Source organism: Pongo pygmaeus, chromosome 10 (assembly GCF_028885625.2).
Source record: "Pongo pygmaeus isolate AG05252 chromosome 10, NHGRI_mPonPyg2-v2.0_pri, whole genome shotgun sequence".
Lineage (NCBI taxonomy): Eukaryota > Metazoa > Chordata > Mammalia > Primates > Hominidae > Pongo > Pongo pygmaeus.
The window spans coordinates 110890733-110916604 of NC_072383.2; the positions used below are offsets into that span (position 1 = coordinate 110890733).

The following is a 25872-nucleotide window of genomic DNA, read 5'->3' on the forward strand; positions in this document are numbered from 1 at the left end:
TTACCTTCAGGACATGTCATAAGCGGTTCATTTGAACAGTGGCTGTGGAAAGGGGGAATTGCTTACAGATCTGTAGTTTCTGGCAACTGGGCTACTGTTTGTAATGATGAATCACTTACTGACAGGGCACTCAGGCAGTGTAAATCATGCAGAGGCCTCCTTGGACTTAGTGAGTACACTTAAATCCAATAAACCAACACTGCATGATCTCCTAATGTCAGTACCAATCTAACATAAGCAAGAAGAAGAGAAACAAGGCCTGTCACTCTTTCCCTGAGAATACTGTCCTATCTTCTGCAAAATGAGAACCGCGAGTGACAGGTGATATAGGTTAACAGAGTTGAAACTACTACAGCAAAGCAAATTCCAGGGGAAAGTCAGTTAACAGGTATCTGACGAATTTGGAAAATTTCTCTTTACTAAAATGTCCCTTGCTGGGTATGATTCTAATTCTAATTAGCTTACTTTTTATTTTCTCAGTTGAGTAGCAACACTGTGCTAACCTTCTCTGCTGTTGTGGTCCATATTTGAGCAGCATTTGATTCAGGTGCCATGAGCAAGCTATGTAGCAAGGCGATCACTTCTGCAGCCATGCTGTTTGCCACGTGCCCACTGATGAACGGACGCACGGGATCAGTCCTGCAAGTGTCAACAGGAAAAAGTGTCAGTGCCCAGTGATGGTTAACACTGCAGGGAAGTGGCTTTCAGGGTTAGCATCAGAGGAAAACCTTTTCTATTTATACAAGAAAAAGTGGATTCCATTGACTGAGAAAATAAGAAGCTACATTATCATTAGGAAGAAATCACTGTTTCATATTCTTTGTGGTATCTGAAGAACTGCCTCAAACAATGGACCTCAAACTTTATTTATAAGCCATGAGGATCAGGGAAAGACACTGCATTGCAACTATTCCTGGCTTTCAAGCACAAAACACCTCGAACCAACTTCACAGAGGCAACACTTAACTGCTGCTTCTGCTCCTAGAAAGAAGTTTGTGTTCAGTTGGGGCAGTGGAGATGTACCACTTGCAAGAAATAAAGGTAGCAAGACCAGAGTTTATTAATACTACTCAAAAGAATCCTCTGGCTATAAATGTCCCCTCAGCCAGGAGCATCCCTCTATTCTTTCATGACAATCTCAGATCTACCTGGATGGTCATTACTCCCCGACGTGCTCCAGGCTGTACCTTGAGTGCAACTACTACAGCAGACGGGGGCCTCATTTCCAAGAGGTCAAGGGGATGGTAGAAAATTAAAACGCTAAAAACAAACTCATTACAAAGTAAACCTGAGATGAGCGTGGACAGCTCCTACCTGTGGAAGGTTTACCTCGCAAGCTCCGAGTTCCTCTCTCGGCAAATGGAAGTTTGGGCGGTTTTCTTTTTGTCGCCTGTGGATAGTCCACTCACAGTCTCTGGGTTGATAGACTCTACAGGTGGCCCAATGCTGACGATGAGGCCCGACTGTGCCCACTTGGTGGCTTTCCGCAGGGCGGCTGCAGCCTCTTCTGTAATCACTTCGCAACAGCCACCCTGGGGTGAGGTTGAAGACACTGAGAAGATTCATTTCACTCTTCCCAGCACTGTATTTTTCAAGTCTCTTTCCCCTCAATTACCAAAGCAATCCACACTCATTTTTTTAAATTCAAACATAAAATATTATATGTAGAGAGTAAAATTTCCATAGACATCCCAGGCCTCATCCAGGCTGAGATAATGGTTAGTCATCTAGATAACTTCCATGCAAATTCTGGCATACGTATCACAGGGCCCTGACACACAGGCTGCATTTCATTTTGCTTTTATCAGTTATCAGTGTATCACGGAGACTCTTCCACATCAATACACGGAGATCTACCTCATTGTTTTTCATAGTTGCACAGCATTTCATTATATGACTGTAATAATTTCTTTAACCAATCCCCTCTTTATGAGTATGTGGATCCTATTTTTTGTTTTTGTTTAGTTCGAGACTGAGTCTTGCTCTGTCGCCCAGACTAGAATGCAGTGGTGTGATCTCGGCTCACTGCAACCTCCGCCTCCCAGGCTCAAGCAATTCTCCTGCCTCAGCCTCCCAAGTAGCTGGGATTACAGGTGCCTGCCACCACGCCTGGCTAATTTTTGTATTTTTTAGTAGACAGGATTTTGCCATGTTGGCCAGGCTAGTCTCGAACTCCTGACGTCAGGTAATCCACCTGCCTTGGTGTCTCAAAGTGCTGGGATTACAGGCGTGAGCCACAGCGCCTGGCCTATTTTGTTTGTTTTTTCAAACAAAACTGTGAAGAACACCCTGTGTGTTTCTCCCTGGACACTTGAGACTTTAGTTACCTTCACCTTGACAATAAAGGGTATTACTAATCTTTCTTGACTTTACTTGTCTGACAGATGAAAAATGATATATTACTATTGTTTTTATTCCTTTCCTTTAATTATTTGTGAGCCTGGGTATATTTTTATATTTTTAATAAGGTATTTGTAATTCTTATTATCTGTTATTTTCTTAGCAACCTTTCACCTATTTTCAACTATCTCACCTATTTCAAACTATTTTTAGGCTATTAAACTATTTTCAACTTCAAACTATTAAACTTTCTTAAAAGAGCTAAGAAAAAATTTCTAGGTCAAAACTAAAAGTTTTGATTTTGACAAACTGATTTTAACTAGTTCTCTTTAAAATGGCCTCAGTTAAGGCACTGACTTCAATTTCTCACCTTGTCTCTTCGTTGGAACTTGAACTAATTTTTTCTTTTCTTAATTTGTTCTGAAAATCTAAAGCATGACAAATACTCTACAATTTCAGGTTTCATTGTTTTAACCTCATGAGGTTACCTTGGTCATGTCTCGATCCATCTTCACAACTTTCTCCATGTTGGCGCCAGTACCAAGTCGGAAGGGCCGTCCTTCTGAACTACTGAAAAAAGACATGCAGAGAACACAGCACACCTTACAGGCACTGCCAAAAGTGGGCTGCATGCCATGGGGTCACCCAGTCATGGTGAGGCCCTATTATACACTAACATTAGCTTTTTTTTTTTTTTTTTTTTTTTTTGAGACAGGGTATTGCTCTGTCACCCAGGTTGGAGTGCAGTGGCATGATCACAGCTCACTGCAGCCTCAATCTCCCTAGGTTCAGGTGATTCTCCCACCTCAGCCTCCCATATAGCTGGGACCACAGGTTCACGCCACTATGCTTGCCTAATTTTTGTATTTTTTGAAGAGATGGGATCTCACTATGTTGCCCAGGCTGGTCTCAAACTCCTGGGCTCAAGCCATCCTCCTGCCTTGGACTCCTAAAGCACTGGGATTACAGGTATGAGCCACCATGCCTGGCCCTCTAACACTAGCTTTTAAAATCCACAATTTAAGACTCAATTTTTCAAAAAGGAAATAATTTATTACTGCTTAATTACAGCACTTTAGGGCCCAAAACAACAGCATTTTTAGAGTTGTAGGGGTATCTAGAAATCCAGATGAAAATAATGCACAAAATGAAAAACTGACATGAACCCACAACAAAAGCAGGGCCTGAGGACATCATCTAAATCCCAAGGAGAGGGAACTTTAACTACACCATAGATGTGATCCCTTGGTGAATGACTGGATCTTCCTTTCTAATAGTTCTGCTTCTCCTGCCTCCTGAACTTGGCTCTCCAAAAAAAATCTTTCATCAAATTTGTACTATGATGCATTGCAATGTCCAGGAATGTTTCTTGGAGATTTCCTCATATAAGCCCTGACCTGCCATAATCCTGCTTAGTTTACACCATGGTCCCATTAGTGTTTTCAGTTGCCATAATGGCAGAGAGGGGATTCAATTATGAGGATGACAACATCGTCAGATCATTTAAGTAAAGAGATGCCTCTTCCATCTGAGACATAAATACCTGCTCTGAATTCCCTTGTGCTATGTGGCAAGCCTTCCTGTTGCCCTGGATCCCACTAACAAAGCCCTGCAGGTTTGTAATATTTGGGCAATGACTATATTTTTACTTTCTTCTTGAGTAATCACACCATTTCATACTTCAACTAATTAAAGGTTTAAAAAAGTGTCTCTTGTTTCTCCAACTCACAGTCAATGAGTTGGAGTTTACCTAAATTTACCAACAGCTGAAGGATGCCAACAACTAAAAATCAAACAGCATTATTCCTTCTCAAAGCCCAACTCACACTGGAGACTTCCCATAGACAATAATACATAGTCCACATGGCTTTAGCTCTCATTTGCGCTTAGAGAGACAGTACCAAGTTGTGGTTCAGAGCTTGGGTTCTGTGGTCAGAGAAGACTACATCTGCATTTCAGCTCTGCCTCAGTTTCTTTCTGTGTCACCACAGGAATCACAGTGACAGTGTCTACCTGAAAGGGGTGTAAAGAGGGCCGAGGCAGTCGATACATGTACAGGGCTTACTTAGCACAGTGCCTGTGACATGGGTGGTGCTTGAGGATGTGTAGCTATCACGATCATTATGGTCACCTTAGCAATGGCTGGAGGACTTCATGGGATGACTGGTCTTCCCGCTTATGGATAAATATTGAGAGCTTGCCATCCACAGCCTCACTCTCTTCTCCAGGATCTTTATCTCCTTTCAAGGAATTCTTAGGACTGGTTTTTGTCAATGTGGTGTCAGGTTCAGAAGCGGTTGGAGAAAGAACTGTCTGACATCCTTTAAGCAAAAAACAAAGCTCATTCAGGAAAACTGCAGTGTTGTTTTGGCGGCTCTGCTAAAATGAGAAATAATGATTTGGGATTTGGAATCTCTCTTCCCCCTTCTCTATTCCTCTGTCCCCGCTCCCTTCTCTGTCACTCACTCTTTTATCACAGGAAGCAAGATGCAAGGGGGACCTGACTGGGCACAGGACGGCTGCACTGCCATGCTACTCTCCTGTTGAGGAGCTTCTCACCTGGAACCACATAATCTGCCAGCTTTGCTAAGAGCAAGGAGGCGATCTTGGAAGCTGGGTCGCTGGGATCCTCCTGCTCACTGTTTAAGGAGGGGACAGAGTAGCTCCAGGGTGGGAGCTCCACGTTTCCACAGTCTTCTACACTCATCAGGGGCAGTGCCGCCCTGCACAGCTGGAGAATAATAAGGACTAGCTTTGGAGACGGGCGTTGGTCAAGCAGCAGGGAGAGGAGTTTGGACACACAAGCTGGCTGGCTCAGGATGGCTTTACCTATGTGGCTCCTGGAAAAAAAGGAAGAAAAGGTAAACAGTGCTAGAAATGTTGATCTATAGACATTCAGAAGCAAGAGTTCTCTGAATGAAACAAACCAATGAAATCTGATTTCATGAGGAAGACATGAATTTGGCACTATGCTTCTGTGAAGAATTAAGAATTTTGGAAACATTTGATGAAACCAAACAACACTAACACTTAAAAAGAAAGATTTTTGAATATTTTCTGATCTCTGATGTTTACTTGAGATCCTAAATTCAGAGTGATTCATGGAGCACTGAGACTTAGAAACTCAAACTAAGAGCGTTTCAGTTTGTCATTTATTCTTTCATTTTTTTAACAGGGAAAAAGACATACAAATTTATTTAACATGTATACACAGGAGCCTTCAGAGTGAAGACTCAATTTCCCATGAGTTACAGAAGCTCATCTACCATCTTGAGGTTACGGAAAGAATGGGGGCTTGGATCCTGGTAAACCAGGTTAAGGGAGAGGGGAGAAGTATTCTATAATACATGATTGCTAGGGAGAATGACTGGATCTGGGAACAGAGATTAACTTGTAAATAGTTCTCTTTGGAATTTATGTTATTTATTCTTTCTTAATGAGTACCTCAAGACCAAAGCTATCATACAGTGTTTTATAGGCTTCAATGTTCTAGGATCTGCCACAGCTAAAACTGTTACATTCCAAGAAAGCTAAATAACATGCAGTCAGTCATATGTGGATATTTTATGGGCCTCATGACTCACGCAGGGAGTATACAACCAGCACAGAATATCTTCTTTTAAAGACACAGCATGAGAAAGTGAGTTAATTACAGGCCCTGACTCATTCCTCTTTGATCTTGCTATAATGAGGGTAAGATTTTTGGTTAATGAATACAACTGCATCTATGGGAAAGGTTAGCAGCTGCTGTGAGTAAGGTATTAAAGCAAATGATAATACATTATTTTATGATTTAGCTATTCACCTAAATAATCTTTATATTTTGGAACTAAATACTACATTTCAATGACTTTATCCTCCATTATTTTTTTGAGGCAAGAGTGTGTCAAAATGGCCTAGTAATTTAGCTATTTCGAAAAGACAACCACCACCAAAAGAAACCCCGATCATTCAAGAGGAAAGCCAGCTTCTCCCAGAGCTCCAGGCTGGACCTTGCATACCTTGAGAGATCATTGAGAAGACTAAGGACATCCTGGAGCGCGTCATTCCCAGCAGCCTGGTTGCCACAGCACTCTGTAGCTCGGGCAAGATGGTTAGTGAGAAGGCTGGACACCTGCCGGGCCAGACCTGAGTGCACAGCCTCTGTGGAGCCACCTTCACAGTTAAAGAAAGAAAAAAAGAGATTGGTGAAAAACTGAGGGTGCCATGGTGAGCCTGAGGGGGCGGCGAGCCCTGCCCATTTATCTTGCTTAATGTTTCATGAACCATCTAATAGTGTCTCCTCATTAGATAATATCTATACATAAAAAGGATAATAGTTATTTTAAAAATAACTCAATGTGGGGGGTAGACATTACTATTAATGAAAATTGAATATGATTAATCCATACATAACCAAAGAACATACTTTGATTGATAGGGAAGAATCACTATTTCACCAGCGATGAAAACATCTTGATTTCTTAACTCATACTTTCCCAAACACAATAAAAGACCTTTCTGGATTCTTCCATGTTCACCATAGTTCTAGAACCTCCCAAGCATGTAAAAGTTATGAAAAAGTATTTATTGTTTCCTGAACTTTCCATGCTCTTTTAGATCCCTGAGTCTACACACACTGTTTGTTCTGCTCAAAAGTCTTCTCCATCCTTCAAGAGTAACTCCCGTGTCACCTTATCTGGGAAGCTTTGCTGGATCCCTAGCATAGCTGGTCTCTGGGACCTCTACACTCCCACTGCACATCCTATCTACCTTAGTTGTGGCACTGATTACACTATAAGTATTTGCTTATTCGTCTATTTCCCTGTCAGACCTTTTTTTTTTTTTTTTTTTTTTGAGATTGAGTCTCGCTCTTGTTCCCCAGGCTGGAGGGCAATGGCATGATCTCGGTTCACCGCAACCTCCGCCTCCCAGGTTCAAGTGATTCTCCTGCCTCACCCTCCCTAGTAGCTGGGATTACAGGCATGTGCCACCATGCCCAGCTAATTTTGTATTTTTAGTAGAGACAGGGTTTCTCCATGTTGGTCAGGCTGGTCTCGAACTCCTGACCTCAGGTGATCCGCCCTCCTCAGCCTCCCAAAGTACCGGGATTACAGGCGTGAGCCACTGCGCCCAGCCTATGCCAGACCATATTTTTAAAGGGAGGAATAATGCCTTATTTATCTTTTGCCTGGCATATAATAGACTCTCAAGACATTAAAATGCATCGTGAACAAATAAACAGATAAATAAACAAGTTATATACACAGGCCTGGAATCTTATTGGGAAATTTATCCGTCAAGTTTACTTTTTTTTTGAAACAGGGTCTCGCTCTGTTGCCCAGGGAGTGTAGTGGCACGATCACAGCTCACTGCAGCCTCGACTTCCCTGGCTCAAGCAATCTTCCCACTTCAGCCTTCTGAGTGGCTGGGACTATAGGCACGTGTCACTGCACCCAGCCCAGGTTTACTTTTTATTTGGATTGGTCATTAAAAATAAAATTTGGAAACATCACCTTGAAAATGCAACTGAAAAGCCACTTCAAAAAATACTTGTTTTTTTGAACGCCAAGGCGCGAGGACTGCTTGAGGCCAGGAGTTTGAGACCAACCTGGGCAACACAGCAAGATCCTGTCTCTAAAAACAAACAACAACAACAAAAAACATTAGCTGGGCATGGTAGAGTGCGCCTATAGTCCTACTTGGGAGGCTGCGGTCGGGGGATCTCTTAGCACTTGAGCCAGGGAGGTTGAGGTTACAGTGAGCTATGATTGCACCACTGTACCCTAGCCTGGGTGACAGACCTTGTGTCTAATAAATTTTTTTTAATTAAAAAAATATATATTTGGAAACTGTTAGCAGTGTTGACAAGGAGAGAATAAAAAATATCTTCGCAATTTCCTGGGATTACTGTACTCCTTCAGGGTACAGGGATATCATTCAGTCTCATCGTAATGCTGTAAGTTTTCATAGAACCACACTGAGGAAAAGTTTCTCATGAAATCATCCACTGATTTAACCCATCTGATCATGTCATTTAATAGAGCCTTTCTCTCTTTCATTTAGCATTAAAAAAACAATAAACTAACACATCAATAGAAGAAATCAGTGAGCTCTAGAAAGGAGTCCGGCATCTCACCTTCCTCTTTTTCCCACTCAACACAGCGGTTGGCAAGCACCTGGAAGGCAGCCCAGGCCATGGTGGCCACCTTCTGCTTCTTGGTCTGCTTCTCACTGGAGCTGGACTCGGTCTGACTGCTCAAGCTACACAGTCGATCCATGAGCTGCACAAGGCCACTGCGTACCAGGCACTTCTCTTCGCTCCTGACAAAGGGTCGTGGATTACACTAGATAAACATAACTGACCGACACTCAGGAAACTCTCATGTGAGGTTCAAAGGGGCATAAAACATGCTGGTGCAGCTCTTTCCCTACAACTTAGGATACTGCCATGTGCAATCAAACACAAAATGATTTTCTTATAATGATGATTCCCTTCATTAACAAGGAACTTCAAATTCTGGTTTGTTTATATACAATATCAAGCAAAAATCGATGGATTCAACTCAATGTTGCCACGATGGAAAAAAATCATGTATTTTGTCCTAAGGGGATTCAATGAATGCTTGACATCTTCAAATTAGTAACTAAGTGACCCAAGTGAGGAAATAAATGTATATATGCAAAATATTTCTGCCAAATATGTAAGTAATTTCCTAGGGACCTTTTATTTTTCTTTGAACCTCTGTATCTTCACAATGTAATATAATCCTAATGGCTGCATTTAGTCATGTAGGAACTCAATAATAAGAAATTTACATAGGAACCTTAAGTGTCTTTCAGGAGAAAAGTTTTGTATAGCTAGTTCTGGATAATGAAAGCAAAAAATGCAATTTTTAAAATTAAAAATACTTTCACTTAATCGACTATACTGCAGTGTAACTTACATACAACAAAAGGCCTTTCCATACTTACCTGGTGTAAGGTATGGTACATAACAGTCCAATGCTATTTGCGCAAGCGATAGGGTAACGAGCACACAAAGACACAACAGAGGTCATGGTCTCGCCAAAGGCTTCCTGGACCTGCTCGACCATCCCACCACATGTGAGTTCTTCAATTCTGTGAAAGAGAAACCAAAGCTCAGGCTTCCTGAACCACGTCAAGAACAGTGGCTGAGCAGGAGAGGCCTCTTGAGAAACTCTGGAGTATCTGGATGAATCCAGAACTGAAGGGATCTTGGAGAACATCCAGCTCAGTGTCTCCCAAACTATGCAAGACTGCTGGGCAGAAGTTTTAGGTGTGCCTCCAAAACAGCGGTCCACACTCCAGAAAAGTCTGGGAAATCCTGGGTTAGGGAAATTAAAACAGACTACTGTGGGACTTTTCAGAGCCTTCAGTAAGGGTAAAGTGAATGGCCTCTCTACAAGCAGGGGACATTCAACATTTTCCAAACTTATTTGATCATGAAACCAGTTATTTCAGACATGTCTACAATAATCTAAGTAGCACTGAATACTGTAAGTGCTGTTTCTTTCTTTTTTTTTTTTTTAGAGACAGGGTCTTGGTCTGTTACCCAGGCTGGAGTGCAGTGGTACGATCACAGCTCGCTGCAGCCTTGATCTCTTGGGCTCAGGTGATCCTCCCACCTCTGCCTCCCAAGTAGCTGGGACCACAGATGCACACCACCACATCCAGCTAATTTTTTTGACTTTTAGTAGAGATGATGTTTTGCTATGTTGCCCAGGCTGGTTTCAAACTCCTGAGCTCAAGTAATCCTCCCACCTCGGCCTCCCAAAGTGCTGGGATTACAGGCCTGAGCCACTGTGCCTAGCCAAGGCAGTTTTATTAACGAGACAACTGAGGCTCAAATGGATTAGCTAAGTGTCTGTTTTTGAGTTCACACTTCAGTTATTAGCAGAAGATGAAAGCCTAGTTGATATAAAATAAAACTTTCCCAATGCAAAAACACAACATAGGGCCGATTCTATACCAATTAATATTAGTTTAGAATTGAAACTATCAGGATTTATCGACAAAGACATGCAACATAGTATTGTTTATAAAAGCAAAAACAAGCAAAACTAACCTAATGTTCAAAAATAGGGAATTTGTTAAAGTTTCAAGCATATAATGCAGTGCTACAGAACCACTAAGAACACTACAGTTAGAACACAGACACTAAAGTGCTAACAGATGTTATCTTAAGAGGGTCTACTTGTAGGTGATTTTCATTTTATTTTTTGGCATTTTCTATACATTTTTTTCAAGTTTCTGACAAATGACAATAATCGAGGGAAAAAGGAATAGTGCTGCCAGTTTTATGGAGAAATTAAATTCTGGAAATAGGCTGTGGTAATCATTAGGGCTTTTCACTATTTCTTTCTGGGCACCCTGTGGTTGGCTGGGCAGTGACAAGTCTGGTCAATGAGCCAGAGTTCTGACAAGGAGCCTGGCAGCTCTCCAGGTGATGGTTTCTTCCTCTGTGATTACCATGAGCCAGCATGAACCCATCATGAACAGAAGCAAGACCTAAAATTTTTTCTTCTTCATTTTTTTGTGACAAGGTTTTGCTCTGTTGCCCAGGCTGAAGTGCAGGGTGGTGCGATCATAGCTTACTGCAGCCTCAACCTCCTGGCCTCAAGCGATCTTCCTGCCTCATCTTCCCCAGTAGCTGGGACCACAGGCATGCCCCACCACTATGGCTAATTTTTTCTTTTTTGTAGAGACAGGGTCTCACTATATTGCCCAGGCTGGTCTTGAACTCCTAGCCTCAAGTGATCCTCCTGCCTTGGCTTCCTTAAGTGCTGGGATTATAGGTGTGAACCACTGGGCCCAACAAAATTTTGTCTTTTAAGCCACTGAAATTTTGGACTTGTTTCCAAAGAATAGTCTGACCTCTCCTGTACTCGCAGCTACTTGTAAGGCTGAGGTGGGAAGATCTCAAGATTTCTCAAGATACGCACTTCAGCTCTTAATTAACCCATTTTCCTCCAGCCACTGAACCCTCTCTGCCTGTTGGCCAGAATTCCTCAAAGAACTGTCAGGAAGCACAGCAGCCTCCAGCAGCTCCAGTCCAGGGCTTGTAGAGAAATGCATTTTCTATTTCTATTTGAAGATCTTTGAAGCCCAATAGGAAACTCATATAGAACAACTCACAAATGAGTTATAAAATCATCTTCAGAGTTAGTATCTACGATTACATTTTTAGAAATTGGTTCAGTAATAACAGTCATGGAAATATATAAAAATATAGGTAGAAGGAGGTTGTTAATGCAAAAACAAAACAAAACAAAAACAAAAGAAATAAAGACAAATGAACCTATGCGTCCATCAGTAGAGGATGAGTTAATTTTTTTTTTTTTTTTTTACCTTTAACAATTATTTAATCTTATAGAACTTTTAGTTATCAATCTAACAATGAGTGTGTGAGGCAGAGGAGGGTAGGGAGAGGACACACAGATTTCTATAATTCTTCTTTTTTTTTTTTTTTTGAGACGGAGTCTCGCTCTGTCACCCAGGCTGGAGTGCAGCGGCGCAATCTTGGCTCACTGCAAGCTCCGCCTCCCGGGTTCACGCCATTCTCCTGCCTCAGCCTCCTGAGTAGCTGGGACCACAGGCGCCCGCCACCACGCCCGGCTAATTTTTTGTATTTTTAGTAGAGACGGGGTTTCACCGTGTTAGCCAGGATGGTCTCTATCTCCTGACCTCGTGATCCGCCCACCTCAGCCTCCTGAGTTAATTTTTTTAGAAAAGGTCATCTATATAATGTATATCTATGAGCTCTTAAAAATCTTAAAGCAGCCAGGTGTGGTGGCTCATGCCTTTAATCCCAGCAGTCTGGGAGACTGAGACAGGAGGATCCCTTGAGCCCAGAAATTTGAGACCAGCCTGGGCAACATGGCAAGACCCTATCTCTACAAAAAATAAATACATTAGCTGGGCATGGTGGTATGCGCCTATAGTCCCAGCTACTTGGGAGGCTGAGGTGGGAAGATCGCTTGAGCATGGGGAGGTCAAGGCTGCAGTGAGCCATGATCACGTCATTGCATGCCAGCCTGGGTGACAGAACGAGAATCTGCTTAAAAAAAAAAAAAAGGCTGGGCACGGTGGCTCATGCCTGTAATCACAGCACTTTGGAGGGCCGAGGCAGGCAGATCACCTGAGGTCGGGAGTTTGAGACCAGCCTGTCCAACATGGTGAAACCCCATCTCTACTAAAAATATAAAAATTAGCTAGGTGTGGTGGCATGTGCCTGTAATCCCAGCTACTTGGGAGGTTTGGACACGAGAATCACTTGAACCCGGGAGGCAGAGGCTGCCATGAGCCAAGATCATGCCACTGCACTCCAGCCTTGGTAACAGAGTGAGACTCTGTGTCAAATAAAAAAAAGATAAAGCAGACCAGACCTATATGTGCTGATATGAAAACACAGATATCTGAGCTATCTAAGACATACTGAGCAAAACAACCACGGTTATAGAAAGGCATGGATAATATAATCTGAATTAAGTTGAAAAAAATTTACACACAAACACATTTATGTGTACAAAAAGAATTATACAGCTGCTTATGCATGTATGGTTGCTGTAATGAGCTCTTAATGGACAGAGTGGAATTCAGGAGAAGAAGGTGAATACCGAGAGTTTTACGTTCTATTAATATGTTGAGATTTTGCAAGATCATGTACCACTTTTATATAAATATTTTAGAGGAAAACATTAGCAAATATTACCGCCTATGTTTGGGTCCCAAGAATAATCTTTGGAATGGCTCTGACCATTCTAGAAAGGACAGTATAAACTAACAGAAACAACTAACCTGGGTCCTCCCTGAAGGACCATCGTCACTGGACCCACAAGATGCGTCACTCCCCCAACTCGTACGGCAGCTGTCAGCAATTCCCGCATGTGCACTAGTGCCTGCTTGCGAGTGTTTCCCCGCCGCCACCTTGTCTGTGCAGCCAAAAGAAAACTGCTGCTGGACACCTGAAATGCACAAGAAGGAGGGACACCTGACTCCTGCTAACTGCCGCAAGACCCCGCATGCTGTTAGGTGCTATTCATCTGGAGCCCGCAAAATGTGACGTACAGCTTGGTCAGGGTTGGTGCCGATGAAAGCAAACAGCTGCCCTAGCAGGACACTGTAGGTGGGCTTGTCCCTGCTGTCCTCAATGGCCAGCGACTGCAGGAGTGTAAAGGAGCTGCTGCGGTGGCTGGTCACGTGGCGACGCCTATGGGGAACACAGAACAGACTGGCAAGATGAGAAACACACTCAGGGAGCTTGTTTTGATGAATGCATTCAGCTGCATGTGGGAACCCAACCCTGGCCATTAGCCATTTACCTCTGATTTGCTCTAGTAAATTCCAAATCTTCATTACCAATCATTTCCAGGTCAGAAGGAGCTGACATGCTGCGAAGAAAAACAGGCTGCCTGACAGCGTGAGATATCACTTTTGTTTCAGAAGCTGATTTACAAGCTGGAAAAAAAAGGAATAAAAAGGCTGACATTTCTGCTATCTGTACAACAGCCAAATGCAACACAGAACTACCCAACAGTCTAAGTGTATCTTTGCTTTCTATCACAGTTCAGCCACCAATCTAGCTAGCACAGCATACTAATGGTTTTTACATCAATTTTTTAACCTAAGTATTAGGTTAAAAATTATTTTAACTTAAAAAAATTAAAATCTTTTTATTAAATTGGTTTTCCAAAGAAAAGCTAAAAAATTCATTGAATTTCATAGCTATCAATGTTCACTTTAACGTAAGCATTCTAAAAAGCAATGGAGGACACAGAAAGTATTGCCGAAAAGCACAAATTTCTTTTTTCTAATTTTTCAATTTCTTATTTTTTTGAGATGGGTCTCGCTGTCACCCAGGATGCAGTGCAGTGGTGTGATCTCGGCTTTCTGCAACCTTCATCTCCCAGGTTCAAGCGATTCTCCTACCTCAGCCTCCCAAGTAGCTGCGATTACAGGTGTGCACCACCACACCCAGGTAACTTCTGTATTTTTTTAGTAGAGACGGGGTTTTGCCATGTTGGCCAGGCTGGTCTCAAACTCCTGACTTCAAGTGATCCGCCCACCTTGGCCTCCCAAAGTGCCAGGATTACAGGTGTGAGCTACCACACCTGGCCCAAATTCCTTAATTCAAATATATCCAAATCCATTTTTTTCAGAGATGGGCTTTTTCCCTGCTTTAACCCCAGATTTATTTAACTGATTTATTGTCATTTAATGATACCTCTGCTTTGATCATAGTTGGTAGGAATTAAATATCACACTTGAGTTGGAATCTGAACTGGTCTTTCTATAAGATATACTCCTTAACCCTGTCCAGGGAAATAGGTGTTTTATAAAACAATCCATAAATGGAAGAAGATAAAACTATATGTCAAGACTAGCTAAGAAAAAAAGATATTGAGAAAGTGCAGGAAAAAAAAACATTTTGTTTTATTTTTCTAAAATTTTCACTTATTTATTTATTTATTTAGAGACAGGGTCTTGCTCTGTTGCCCAGGCTGAAGAGCAGTGCTGCAATCATGGCTTACTACAGCCTTGAGCTCCTGGACTCAAGCAATCCTCCCAACTCAGCCTCCCAAGTAGCTGGGATTACAGGTGCATGCCACCATGCCTGGCTAATTTTTATATTTTTTTGTAGAGACCAGGTCCTGCTATGTGGCAAAGCCTGGTCTTGAACTCCTGGTCTAAGCGATCCTCCTGCCTTGGCCTCCCAAAGTTCTGGGATTACAGGCATGAGCCACTGTGCCCAGCTGAGAAAACCATTTTGTATCTGTCTTAAGAGTGGTTAGACAGCTTAAATATAAAAAAAGTATAATTTTTGAAGACACTGTTATCTCTGAGGTCAAGAGCCTCTGGGACAGTACTAACAGGCTTACCAAGTGGTCAGGTCTATATACAGGACCTTTAACAAGGGCTTATGTGTATAGCAGACCATCCTGGCATGTGATTGTATCTCACACTCTCTCTCAAACCTGTGTCTTCCCCTGAAGTTCTCAGGGAGAACCTGTATTAGAGAATGAGACCCTGGGAGTCCTCCTAGACTTCAAATCCCAAGTAAGAAGAGCCTTAGATGACCAGCTGGGATGAAAACAAGTTTGCCTGCTCCCTACTGTCCACTGGGCAGTGAGGCTAGGTAACATGGACTCTTTCATTTAAGAACGCATTTATTTAACTTTATCTCTCAGGTTAAGAATGAATGCTTGTGGGCTGTGCCATGTTACAGATCCTGTCTTAAGTAAGAAGACTCAGTGATTTTCCTGAGAGATGCATTTTTAGGCTAACAATTAAAATGTGACATAGGCCGGGCGTGGTGGCTCACGCCTGTAATCCCAGCACTTTGGGAGGCTGAGGTGGGCAGATCACCTGAGGTCAGGGGTTCAAGACCAGCCTGGCCAACATAGCAAAACCCTGTCTCTACTAAAAATACAAAAATTAGCTGGACATGGTGGTGAGCGCCTGTAATCCCACCTACCTGGGAAGCTGAGGCAGGAGAATCGCTTGAACCCAGGAGACAGAGACTGCAGTGAGCAGAGATTGTGTCACCGCACTCCAGCCTGGACAACAGAGTGAGACTCCGTCTCAAAAAAATAAAAGATAAAATAAAATAAAATGTGACCTAGAAAAAGTTAATTCCCAGGAAGTCATACCACAAGGTTCCACATAATTACTAAAGATGAAATGCAAACTCAGCTTCAAGTAAAGAGGAAAAAATGTTACAAGATTCATGATGTTGACTAATTGTATATGTTACTATGAAATATAATTATATATGTTAGTATGAAAACAAAAACGGGCGCAGTGGCTCACACCTGTAATCCTAGCATGTTAGGAGGCTAAGGCGGGCGGACCACCTGAGGTCAGGAGTTCGAGACCAACCTAGCCAACATAGTGAAACCCCATCTCTACCAAAAATACAAAAATTAGCCAGGCATGGTGGCATGCGCCTGTAATCCCAGCTACTCGGGAGGCTGAAGCAGAAGAATTGCTTGAACCTGGGAGGCGGAGGTTCCGGTGAGCCAAGATTGCGCCACTGCACTCTAGTCTGGGCGACAGAGCGAGACTCAGTCTCAAAAAATAAAATAAAATAAAGAAAACAAGAAGTTGACCAAAGGAATTTAATGACATACAAGTATTTATTTTTCTTTTGTCACTCAAGTGCTTTGTAGAGAAAGTATAAGGCAAAATTAAATATGTTAAAATTTCCTTTTGTTTTCCTTTCTCAGAGTACCCAAGAGTGAATTTTTCAAAATATAGCTGATGTGTCTTATATGAACAGAGTAGGACCAGAAGCCGATTAGGGGCTATCTTTGAGCAGTACCTGGGGTTTCAGCAGGGGTCCCAGAGATGCTTCTCGTGAGGCCCGACTGGGCCGCGATGGTGACATGCAGCAACAGCTCGGCTCGGTTCATTAAACTCTTCACTAACGTCTTTGTTTTAGCCAATGGGTGTGAGGGTTTCTGAATAAGAGAATTCACTTCTTGTAGGAACTTCTCCCTATAAAGAAAGACTGATGTGCATTGAGTTGTTCTCTAGCTTACCAAAAACAACTATTAAAAAAAATGTTTACAAAGAATAAGAGAGGACACAGGGGAAACTAAGCAAAAGTAACCTGATCAACATTGCTTACTTCCCTGTTTCCTCATCCAAGGAACAGTGGCCACTTCTGGCTCCTTTTTCTGTTTCAAATGCCTATGCTAACTTTTGAAGGCTAAAACCAAAATTTCCAATTTACCAAATGAGTTCCAACTCTAAAATATTTAGTAAATTCACAACATTTAAAAATATATCTATTAAGAGACTAGACCTTTACAATGTGTTTTGAGCATCAAGGTGATAATAGCCTTAATAGTTATTAATACGACTAACCTCAGTGATAGGACCATGTTTTCAAGATCATTCCCATCAAAGGAGACTTCCTTCATTGAACATAAAAGTTCTAGTTCTTTCATTTTGTTCTAAAGAAAAAAAAGATGGTATGCAGGATCTGCAAGAACCAAGTTTTACTATACATACATTAAAATGAACAGAAAATTTCAGAGAAAAACCACCACCTTTGGTCCACATTTCTATGCTTGAAACTCATTTGTAAGTTATTATTTGATATTTTAATGATTAAAAATGGCATTGACTACTTTCTGGGAATTCTTTCAGGGCTTATAATTTTGCCTATTTTTTGTTTTTTAAGGCTTGAAAGCAAAATTTGACCATGATGACAACTTCTTTATATATCTTTATAAAACTATTAATCAGTTAAAAAAACCTAATGAGTAATTATTTGTATACTGCATGTTGATCTAATCAATTTTCATTTAACCTCTTTTAAAGAATGGGTACATTTTTGAAGTGTGCAACATTTTAGGAAATGACATTATTTTACCTCTACACACACACACACACACACACACACACACAGAGTATATACCTTTGCTCTCTAAATGGCAATACCCCAGTGACAAATCATACACTTTGCTCACCTCATTAAAATGGTAATCATAAAAGAAAGGCATGTTGTTCTCCAGTTTCCCCTGCGTGGCATCATCAACTTCACTTTGCCATTTTTGTTCCAGTTCTGCAACACTCTAATAAATACATTAAAATAGATGCAAAATAAAAACAAGTATGATTCAAAATTTTAGTCACAATAGTAATTTTAAAAATTAGATCACATTCTAAATTTCTTTAAATTTCCATAAAAGAAATTGTTTCCAACAGTTATCAGATATTTACCTGCAGCTGTCTCTCCATGGCATTGAGTTTCTTAAAGGTCTCTCCCATAATTTTACATAATAAATCATATTCTTCAGCATGTTCTTCTTGATATTGGAAATTTATTAGAGACTGCAGTGCATCAACCAAGTTCAAGTGCTTAATAACACAAGATACCACCATTTCCTCCATCACGTCTGGCTGAATCACTTCTCTGTGATCACAATGGAAATCAGTCAGATATATGCCATGCTCTCAGCTTCTCGATACTGTATTTTATTTTTATTTTTTATTTTTTTAGAGACAAGGTCTCCCTCTGTCACCTAGGCTGCAGTTCAGTGGAGCAATCATGGCTCACTGCAGCCTCAAACTCCTGGGCTCAAGGGATCCTCCTGCCTCAGCCTCCTGGGTAGCTGAGACTACAGGTGCATGCTGCCATGCTCAGCTAATTTAAGAAAAAAAATTTTAGGGTGGCGGTTTCTCACTATGTTGCTCAGGCTGGTCTTGAACTCCCGGGCTCAAGTGATTCTCCTGACTTGGCCTCCCAAAGTATTGGGATTACAGGCATGAGCCACCATGCCCCAGGCCCAAGAGAGTATTTTACAGGTTGGAGAACTTAGGCTTTGATCTAAAAATATTAAATATTCACCACACCTCCTTTATTACAACAGAGTAAGAGGTATGAATAGTATAATGGCATTGTCGGAGTCTTATGTTGGCAAATAATTTAGTATATTAACTGATAAAACTGACATTGGCTGATAAAGCTGAAAATCAAGAGTAAAGAGACTTCAGCCTGTAATCCTAGCACTTTGGGAGGCTGAGGTGGGCGAATCACTTGAGGTCAGGAGTTTGAGACCAGCCTGGGCAACATGGAGAAACCCCGTTTCTACTAAAAATACAAAAATTAGCCGATTGTGGTGGCGTGTGCCTGTAATCCCAGTTACTAGGGAGGCTGAGGCAGGAGAATCTCTTGAATCTAGGAGACAAAGGTTGTAGTGAGCCGAGATCACGTCACTGCACTCCAGCCTGTGTGACAGAGCAAGACTCCCTCTCAAAAAAAAAGAAAAAGACTTCATTTTCTATGATTGTTACATTTTGAGTTAGAGACATATTAGAGTTGGAAGAGGGCTAAGGCTAAGAAAAGATCTTCAGCAGCATCTATCCACTAATTAATTTTATGCAGTATTATGGCCTGCAGTGTTCAGTACATATGGATGTTGGGCTAAAAACAATAGTGTTTTCTGTATTTTTTTCATTTCAAATTTCATATATTCTCTAAAGTTTTCTCTCTGAAATCCTGCCTCAGGAGGCAGAGCAGAGGCCTGCAAAACAGACTTGACTTTAAGCAAGAATACCACAGACATTTGTAACTGTAAGTCTGTACATTCTACATTAGAGAACTCCTCACCATTTCTCTAGGCATCAAAAATAAACACATGTCTCTAGACTCTGGAAAGTAAAGCAGAGGCTGACTGCTAGTAGAAGGTCAAAATACTAGAGATAAACCTAGCACTTGTCACATTTTAGCATGCATCAGTCAAATGGGAAACTTGTTAAGCTGCGCCCCATCCTCAGACCTTCTGATTCAATAGGTGCAAAATGGGGTCCAAGAACCAACAAGTTCCCAAGTGATGCCAATGCTGCTGACTGGAGGGCCAAATTTTGAGAGCCCCTAGTCTGGAATACCGCCTGGTGGGCCCTCTAGACTCAGTTAATTTTAACATTCATGGAGTAAACATAAAATTAAAGTTTCATTTACTAGACCACAGAAGAAACACACCCATTTCAATTGTTTAAACTTTTTTTCCCATTGGGAAAAGTAAAACACTACACAGCAACATACTTTATACTTGGTCTAAATTGAGGTCTAGCACGCCCAGAAATTTCCCTGAGCTTTATCATGATTCCTGGAGGCAGTCTGATCCGAGGCAGATCAAAGTAGTTTCCAACAGGAGGCACGAGGACATCAGAGGGGTAGGTGAATTCTCTGTCTTCCTCTATGGTCAGAGGCAGTGGAGAGGGGCTCGGAGTAAGGGCAGGGGAGATCACGCCATTGGCCTCCACCTGCCACTGGCACCTGAGCAGACAGAAAAGAGGCTGTTCACTTCCTCTCTCAACAAGATTATTGGAAAGCTATTGGATGTTTGCAGATACATCAAACATATGAAGGATCACATTCTGTGTTAAGTAATTACTCATCAAACCTTCTCCAGAAGCTAAAGAAAAGTGAGCATTGTATCAAAGCCCATCTTTGGGGATCTAGCTCCCCCCCAATATTTAATCATTAAAACTTTTAAATGTACAGAAAAGCTGAAAGAATGACATGGTTAATGTCCACAGACACACTTGTCTAGATTGTACAGTAAACATTTGCTGTGTTTGCTTTATCACACATCCACCCATCCTCTTGGGGATCATTCAATTTAATTAGACAATAACTGTGTTGGAGAAAAGCTTATGCAGTTCAAAGATGTAATTTTAAATTTAGTAAAGTAAGGGCCAGAAAGCATTAAGGTGTAATTTTCATCTTATTTCTTAGACACAATGACACCCATGAGATTGCCAGGCAGTAGGCACAATCACCAGGGAAATGTACCAAAAGGATTTTTCCACATAAAGTCCTTTTTCCTTTCTAGGCAACACTAGCTCAATTTCAACCTTTTTGTTACCTTTGTAAAAGTTTGGATCGCAATAGTTCCTGACAGGCTTCTTCTTCTTTGGTAATTTCTGGTCCATTGTACAGGATTCTTAACATGGAACAAGCTAACACAGACAGACCTAAAGCCAGGTCTACCAGAAAGGGCAAGCCTCCTGAGACATCCTCCGAAGACTCCTACAATGCAGACAAGGGTAAACCACACCGGTCAGTGTACGCTGGCAGAGGCTGCTACCTGTGCTGCCCCACACTGCACTGTCCCCAACCACAGGGTTCTACAGAGCAGCATCAAGTATCACTGCTAGGGGACACAGGTACAGCACCCAAATCATGACTAGATGGTGGCACTGGAATGACCAGAGTGAAGTCTCAACACATTTCTGGAGAGAAAATAGTTGATCAGACCCCATACACAATAGTACAAATCAAATAAATAGTACAAATGAAATAAAGAAGCCTGATTCTTTGATAGCTTCCTCTCTGTTGTGCCCACCTAAGTATAAATCACTATTTCATTTTTTCACTTCCACCCTGTGCTCAAACTGTGATGTTGTCAATGACTGCAGTGAATTCATTCAAGAAATATTTACTGGGTGTCCTCTGTGTGCCAGCCATTGTTCTAGGTGTCTGAGATACATCGGAGAGTGAAATGAAGATCCCTGCTCTCACGGAGCTTACATTCTAGCAGTTAATGCCACTCTGGAGAGTCTTAGCTTGGTTAAGCTTAAGAAACCTCAAAGTCTAAAATACGTCTTTGGAATCAGGCAACTGGAGGGGTAAGTAGGATGCTTAAGCACTCTGTTTTTTTTTTGTTTGTTTTTGTTTTTTAATTTTTGAGACGGAGTCTCGCTCTATCACTCAGGCTGGAGTACAGTGGCATGATCTCAGCTCACGGCAATCTCTGCCTCCCAGTTCAAGCGATTCTCCTCCCTCAGCCTCTCAAATAGCTAGGACTACAGGTGCCTGCCACCACACCTGGCTAATTTTTGTATTTTTAGTAGAGACAGGGTTTCACCAGGTTGGCCAGGCTGATCTCGAACTCCTGACCTCAGTTGATCCGCCTGCCTCAGCCTCCCAAAGTGCTGGGATTACAGGTGTGAGCCACCACGCCCAGCCGGATGCTTAACTACTCTTAAAACCCAGGATCCAAGTGCTTATTTCTATTAAGTTCTATTGAGTCCTCTTTGCCCTGTGGAAAGATGCTGGGGTCAGGTCACCTCCCCAAGCTTTGAAGAGGGAGCTCCAATCAACAGATTTATTTCTGTGCTGCTGAGCTGATTTTAGGTCATGGCTAGTTTTATTCTGTAAAAGTACTACTAACTGCTAGTAGTTGACTAGTGCCAACTAGAAGAGAAAGATGAAAGAGTGACTCATATTCTGCCCTGTTTCCAAGGCAAATATGGTGTATGTAATCAAGGCACATAGCAGACAGTACATTTTGTCCACGGCAGTGGTTAGATTCAAGTACCTGAGCGCGAACTGTGCAAGCAAAGCCCCACATGGCTTTATCAGGAGTGTTGTGTTCACGGCCACTTCTCATTTCAAAGGAGAAGGTGACTGTATCTCCTTCCACCTTAAAATTTAAGGAAGGGGGGGAAATGCACTTTAAAAACAAGATACACAATTTTCAAAAGAGCAATGAATTTCAGAGGTTTACTTTCAAAAAGGACCACAGCAATATTTCACTCCTTTTCTCACTTGCTTTTTGATTCAAATTCTATTCCCTCTCATTTAGACAACCAGTCCTTTAAGTGTCTCTCCTGATGAGGTAGCCTTTGGGATGAGGCATCTGTGAAATGGGCCACAGTTGCCCATTAGCAAGATCAAGGTAAAGGTTAATCAAATCTTGAGAATAATTTTTTTTTTTTGAGACAAGGTCTTACTCTGTCACCCAGGCTGGAGTGCAGTGGCACAATCATGGCTCACTGTACTCTCAATCTCCTGGGCTCAAGCAGTTCTCCCACTTCAGCCTCCTGAGTAGCTGGAGCTACAAGTGTTCAGAACCATGCCCAGCTAATTTTTTTTTTTTTTTTTTTTGTAGAGACGAAGTCTCACTATGTTGCCCAGACTGGTCTCAAATTCTTGGGCTCAAGCAGTCTGTCCACCTCAGCCTCCCAAAGTGCTGGGATTACAGGTGTGAGCCACCTTGCTCGGCCTTGAGCATAATTTCTCTCTTTTTTTTTTGAAATGGAGTTTCGTTCTGTCGCCCAGACTGCAGTGCAATGGCGCAATCTTGACTCACTGCAACCTCCGCCTCCTGGGTTTAAGCGATTCTCCTGTCTCAGCCTCCTGAGTAGCTGGCATGACAGACACACACCACCACGCCTGGCTAATTTTTGTATTTGTAGTAGAGACGGGGTTTCACCATGTTGGCCAGGCTGGTCTCAAACTCCCGACCTCAGGTGATCCGCCCGCCGCAGCCTCCCAAAGTGCTGGGACTATAGGCATGAGCAGCTGCACCTGGCCATAATTTCTAACAAATGGCTTGCCATCTATGGCTGAATTAAAGAGAGTCCATAACATATATGAAATAAAGGCCCTGGGAACAGACTTTGGAGACATTTTTGGGTTTTAACAGACATTTCAGTTTTATAGTCATATCCCAGGCAGATACACAGTTAAGTAGTTTGAGGGCCAAATTACAAAGCATGGCACTAATTTCATTCAGTTTGAGAATGGATAATTGTTTTTGCTCCAAAGGCCCAAATTCATCTGAACACATTAACTCAATACTTTTGCACTGCAATGGCCTTGTGGTTCTAGGGTACTTGTCAACAGGGAGTGTAGAGGAGAACTAAGCTGGAAGATCTAGCAACCCTTTTAATCAACAAGGAAGAAAATGCTGTGACAACTTCTATCCATGGAGTAATTTGTGAAAGGGAGTGAACAGGGGTCTGATGTCCTACAAGTGAAAGGAGGGTCATTCTGAATAGAAGGAGTGAGCTGACAGGCCTGGTAAGGTGGCTCCACCTCAACAAAAGCCCCCAGGGCAAATGTTTTTCTGGGATTACAGTTAGTACTTGGACCTGTGAGGACTGCAAGTTCATTTTCTTTTCTAGGAAGCGATTATGACTGGATACCATACCTTCACCAAGTCTTTCGGCCAACCAGTTCCTAAGACACTACGGCTGCCATATCCCAGTGTGTTGCCTCCATATTCAGCAACCTTCCTACTGTTTGTGTTAGGCCCCGCATATATCACCAACTTCAAAACAGAAAATATACTGTTAGACTGTAAAAGAAAAACAAAAACAACATCTACAAATAAAAAGGCTGCAAAAACATTTGTTTAAAATACAATTATAACCAGGCATTGGTGTCATTATAGTATAACTAATATTTCCTGATTTTTTTAGGTATAACTGATACTAGTTTGGATGCAATCAGTCATTGGTATTTACAGGGAAGCCACAGAGTAATAACAATTCTTAATAAAAAGAAGTATACTTTTTATATTACCACACTTTAATTGGCTTGGGGACCTCACATTAAATAGTTATACTCAGTTATTGTACATCAATATTTTTGAAATAGCTATTTTAATGCTAATTAATAACAAATAACTCATTAATAACAGTTAGTTTGGCCCCTTAAGTCCTCCCCAAAATTAATAAAGTGAGCAAATACAGATGGAAATATGGTTATATCTAACACAACAACAAAATAAAGCACCAAAAAAAAAAAAAATCAATGAATAAATAAGAATTTTAAAAAATGCAACAAATTGAAAATAAGCCATATATTCTTAGGATGTTGCTTAATGGTATAAAAAGAAAATGATACAAATTTGGGCCAGAAAGGGGGCTGCTGCTTCTTGGGTCAGTTTTCATGTATCAATATTTCTCTGATTCATTTATAACCAGCTGGCTGACTTTCTAATCAGCAGAAGAAACATTTATAGCTCCTTTGGCATTCAAAGACTTCCACAGGAAAAATAAAGCTCTGGCTTCTGTAAATACCAAACCCTGTCTTCTAATGTGCACTCTGACTGCTTCTCACTACATCTAAGTTCAGATTTAGTAGCTCTATCGTCAGCCCTGAATGCTTATTATTTTGTGATTTCTTACCCTTTGGGGCCTTTTGCTGACACCAGCCAGGGACCACTGGAAAAGTAAATGTACTTTTATCCATGTAGTAAGCCTCTTTGTGCTTCACCATTTAACACTAATGTCTACTGCAGGCATAAGTTAGCTCATATCAGAAATGCAAAATACAGTTTTTAAAGGAGAAACAAAATGACACCAACTAAAATGGCAGCCTCTCACATTTCTATATTAAAAGTCACTTCACCTGAACCTGGGAAATGGGGGTAGCCAATGCCAGGAGCTATGAATTACGGTGGACTGATGCTAGGAGATATGTTTCTAAAAGGCCTACTAAAGATCATCTCATATATTTTCTTGCTTCCAGCTAAGGTGAGTTTTGAAGACAAGGCTTTGGGGACACCTGGGAATCTTCACTATCCTAAAAGATAATGGGGAAGAGGATTCTATAACTTGCCCAGAAATGTGTTTCACCATCTCATAGTATATACAGTTAAGAAGTCCTTTATTTTTAACCTAAAAACCTCCCCGGATAGAATTTTTTTAAAAGCCAGCCTCAGAAGTCAGAATCCCCTGCTAGGATTTAAGCCCATTTGCCCTCACACAGTTTGCAGGGGTGAGAGACAACAGATCACTAAGAAGCTACATAAAAATAGTATGCATGAAGCTATTAGATAATCCTCCAACTCTTCTTTCATATGTTACATATTTCATTAGCCTTTCCCCCTAAGACCACATGACGGGTTACAATTCAATAATTCTAAGTAGAAGAAAATGCTTCAACCCCTAAGATGCTTCCTTTCGTTCATAACTGTTAAGCCACCAGGTTGGAAACTACTCTTCCTCAAAAAAAGAACAAATGTTTAAATAAATATAAACCAGATCCTAGCACCTCTGAAACCCTTCTAAAAAGCCACCTTTTCCCAAAAGATACATGAGAAGCCCCAAGAATTGGGCAGTGAGACCTTTCTAGATGAATGGACATCACACATCTGGGGTAACTTCAAGCACAGAGGGAGGGCAGGGGGTAAGCAGAATGAAAAGGAACATTTCCTTCCACTCAGATCTAAGCACCTGAAAGCTTACAAAGTACACTTTCAACATATCATTAAAACGTTG

The 25872-nt window shown here is 41.5% G+C and overlaps 1 protein-coding gene across 7 annotated transcripts in view; it reads right to left on the reverse strand.

Annotated features, from left to right (window-relative positions):
- The window catches only part of HECTD4 (HECT domain E3 ubiquitin protein ligase 4), a 225839-nt gene that overhangs the window by 73859 nt on the left and 126108 nt on the right, over positions 1–25872 (reverse strand). For 5 of the 7 annotated variants that reach the window (XM_063647112.1, XM_063647111.1, XM_063647113.1 and 2 more), the window contains exons 22-40: positions 23796–23942; positions 22179–22283; positions 20724–20887; positions 19898–20131; positions 18073–18265; positions 17820–17924; positions 17212–17300; positions 16664–16839; positions 13665–13800; positions 13411–13552; positions 13141–13307; positions 9295–9441; positions 8459–8643; positions 6342–6495; positions 4900–5180; positions 4472–4661; positions 2829–2910; positions 1330–1532; positions 504–639 (exon numbers count right to left, since the gene is read on the reverse strand). In XM_063647112.1, the coding sequence (XP_063503182.1) occupies positions 504–639; positions 1330–1532; positions 2829–2910; positions 4472–4661; positions 4900–5180; positions 6342–6495; positions 8459–8643; positions 9295–9441; positions 13141–13307; positions 13411–13552; positions 13665–13800; positions 16664–16839; positions 17212–17300; positions 17820–17924; positions 18073–18265; positions 19898–20131; positions 20724–20887; positions 22179–22283; positions 23796–23942 (3036 nt within the window). The remainder of the gene's footprint in view (positions 1–503; positions 640–1329; positions 1533–2828; positions 2911–4471; positions 4662–4899; positions 5181–6341; positions 6496–8458; positions 8644–9294; positions 9442–13140; positions 13308–13410; positions 13553–13664; positions 13801–16663; positions 16840–17211; positions 17301–17819; positions 17925–18072; positions 18266–19897; positions 20132–20723; positions 20888–22178; positions 22284–23795; positions 23943–25872) is intronic. The other 2 variants (XM_054442179.2, XM_054442180.2) reach the window with 1 other exon arrangement.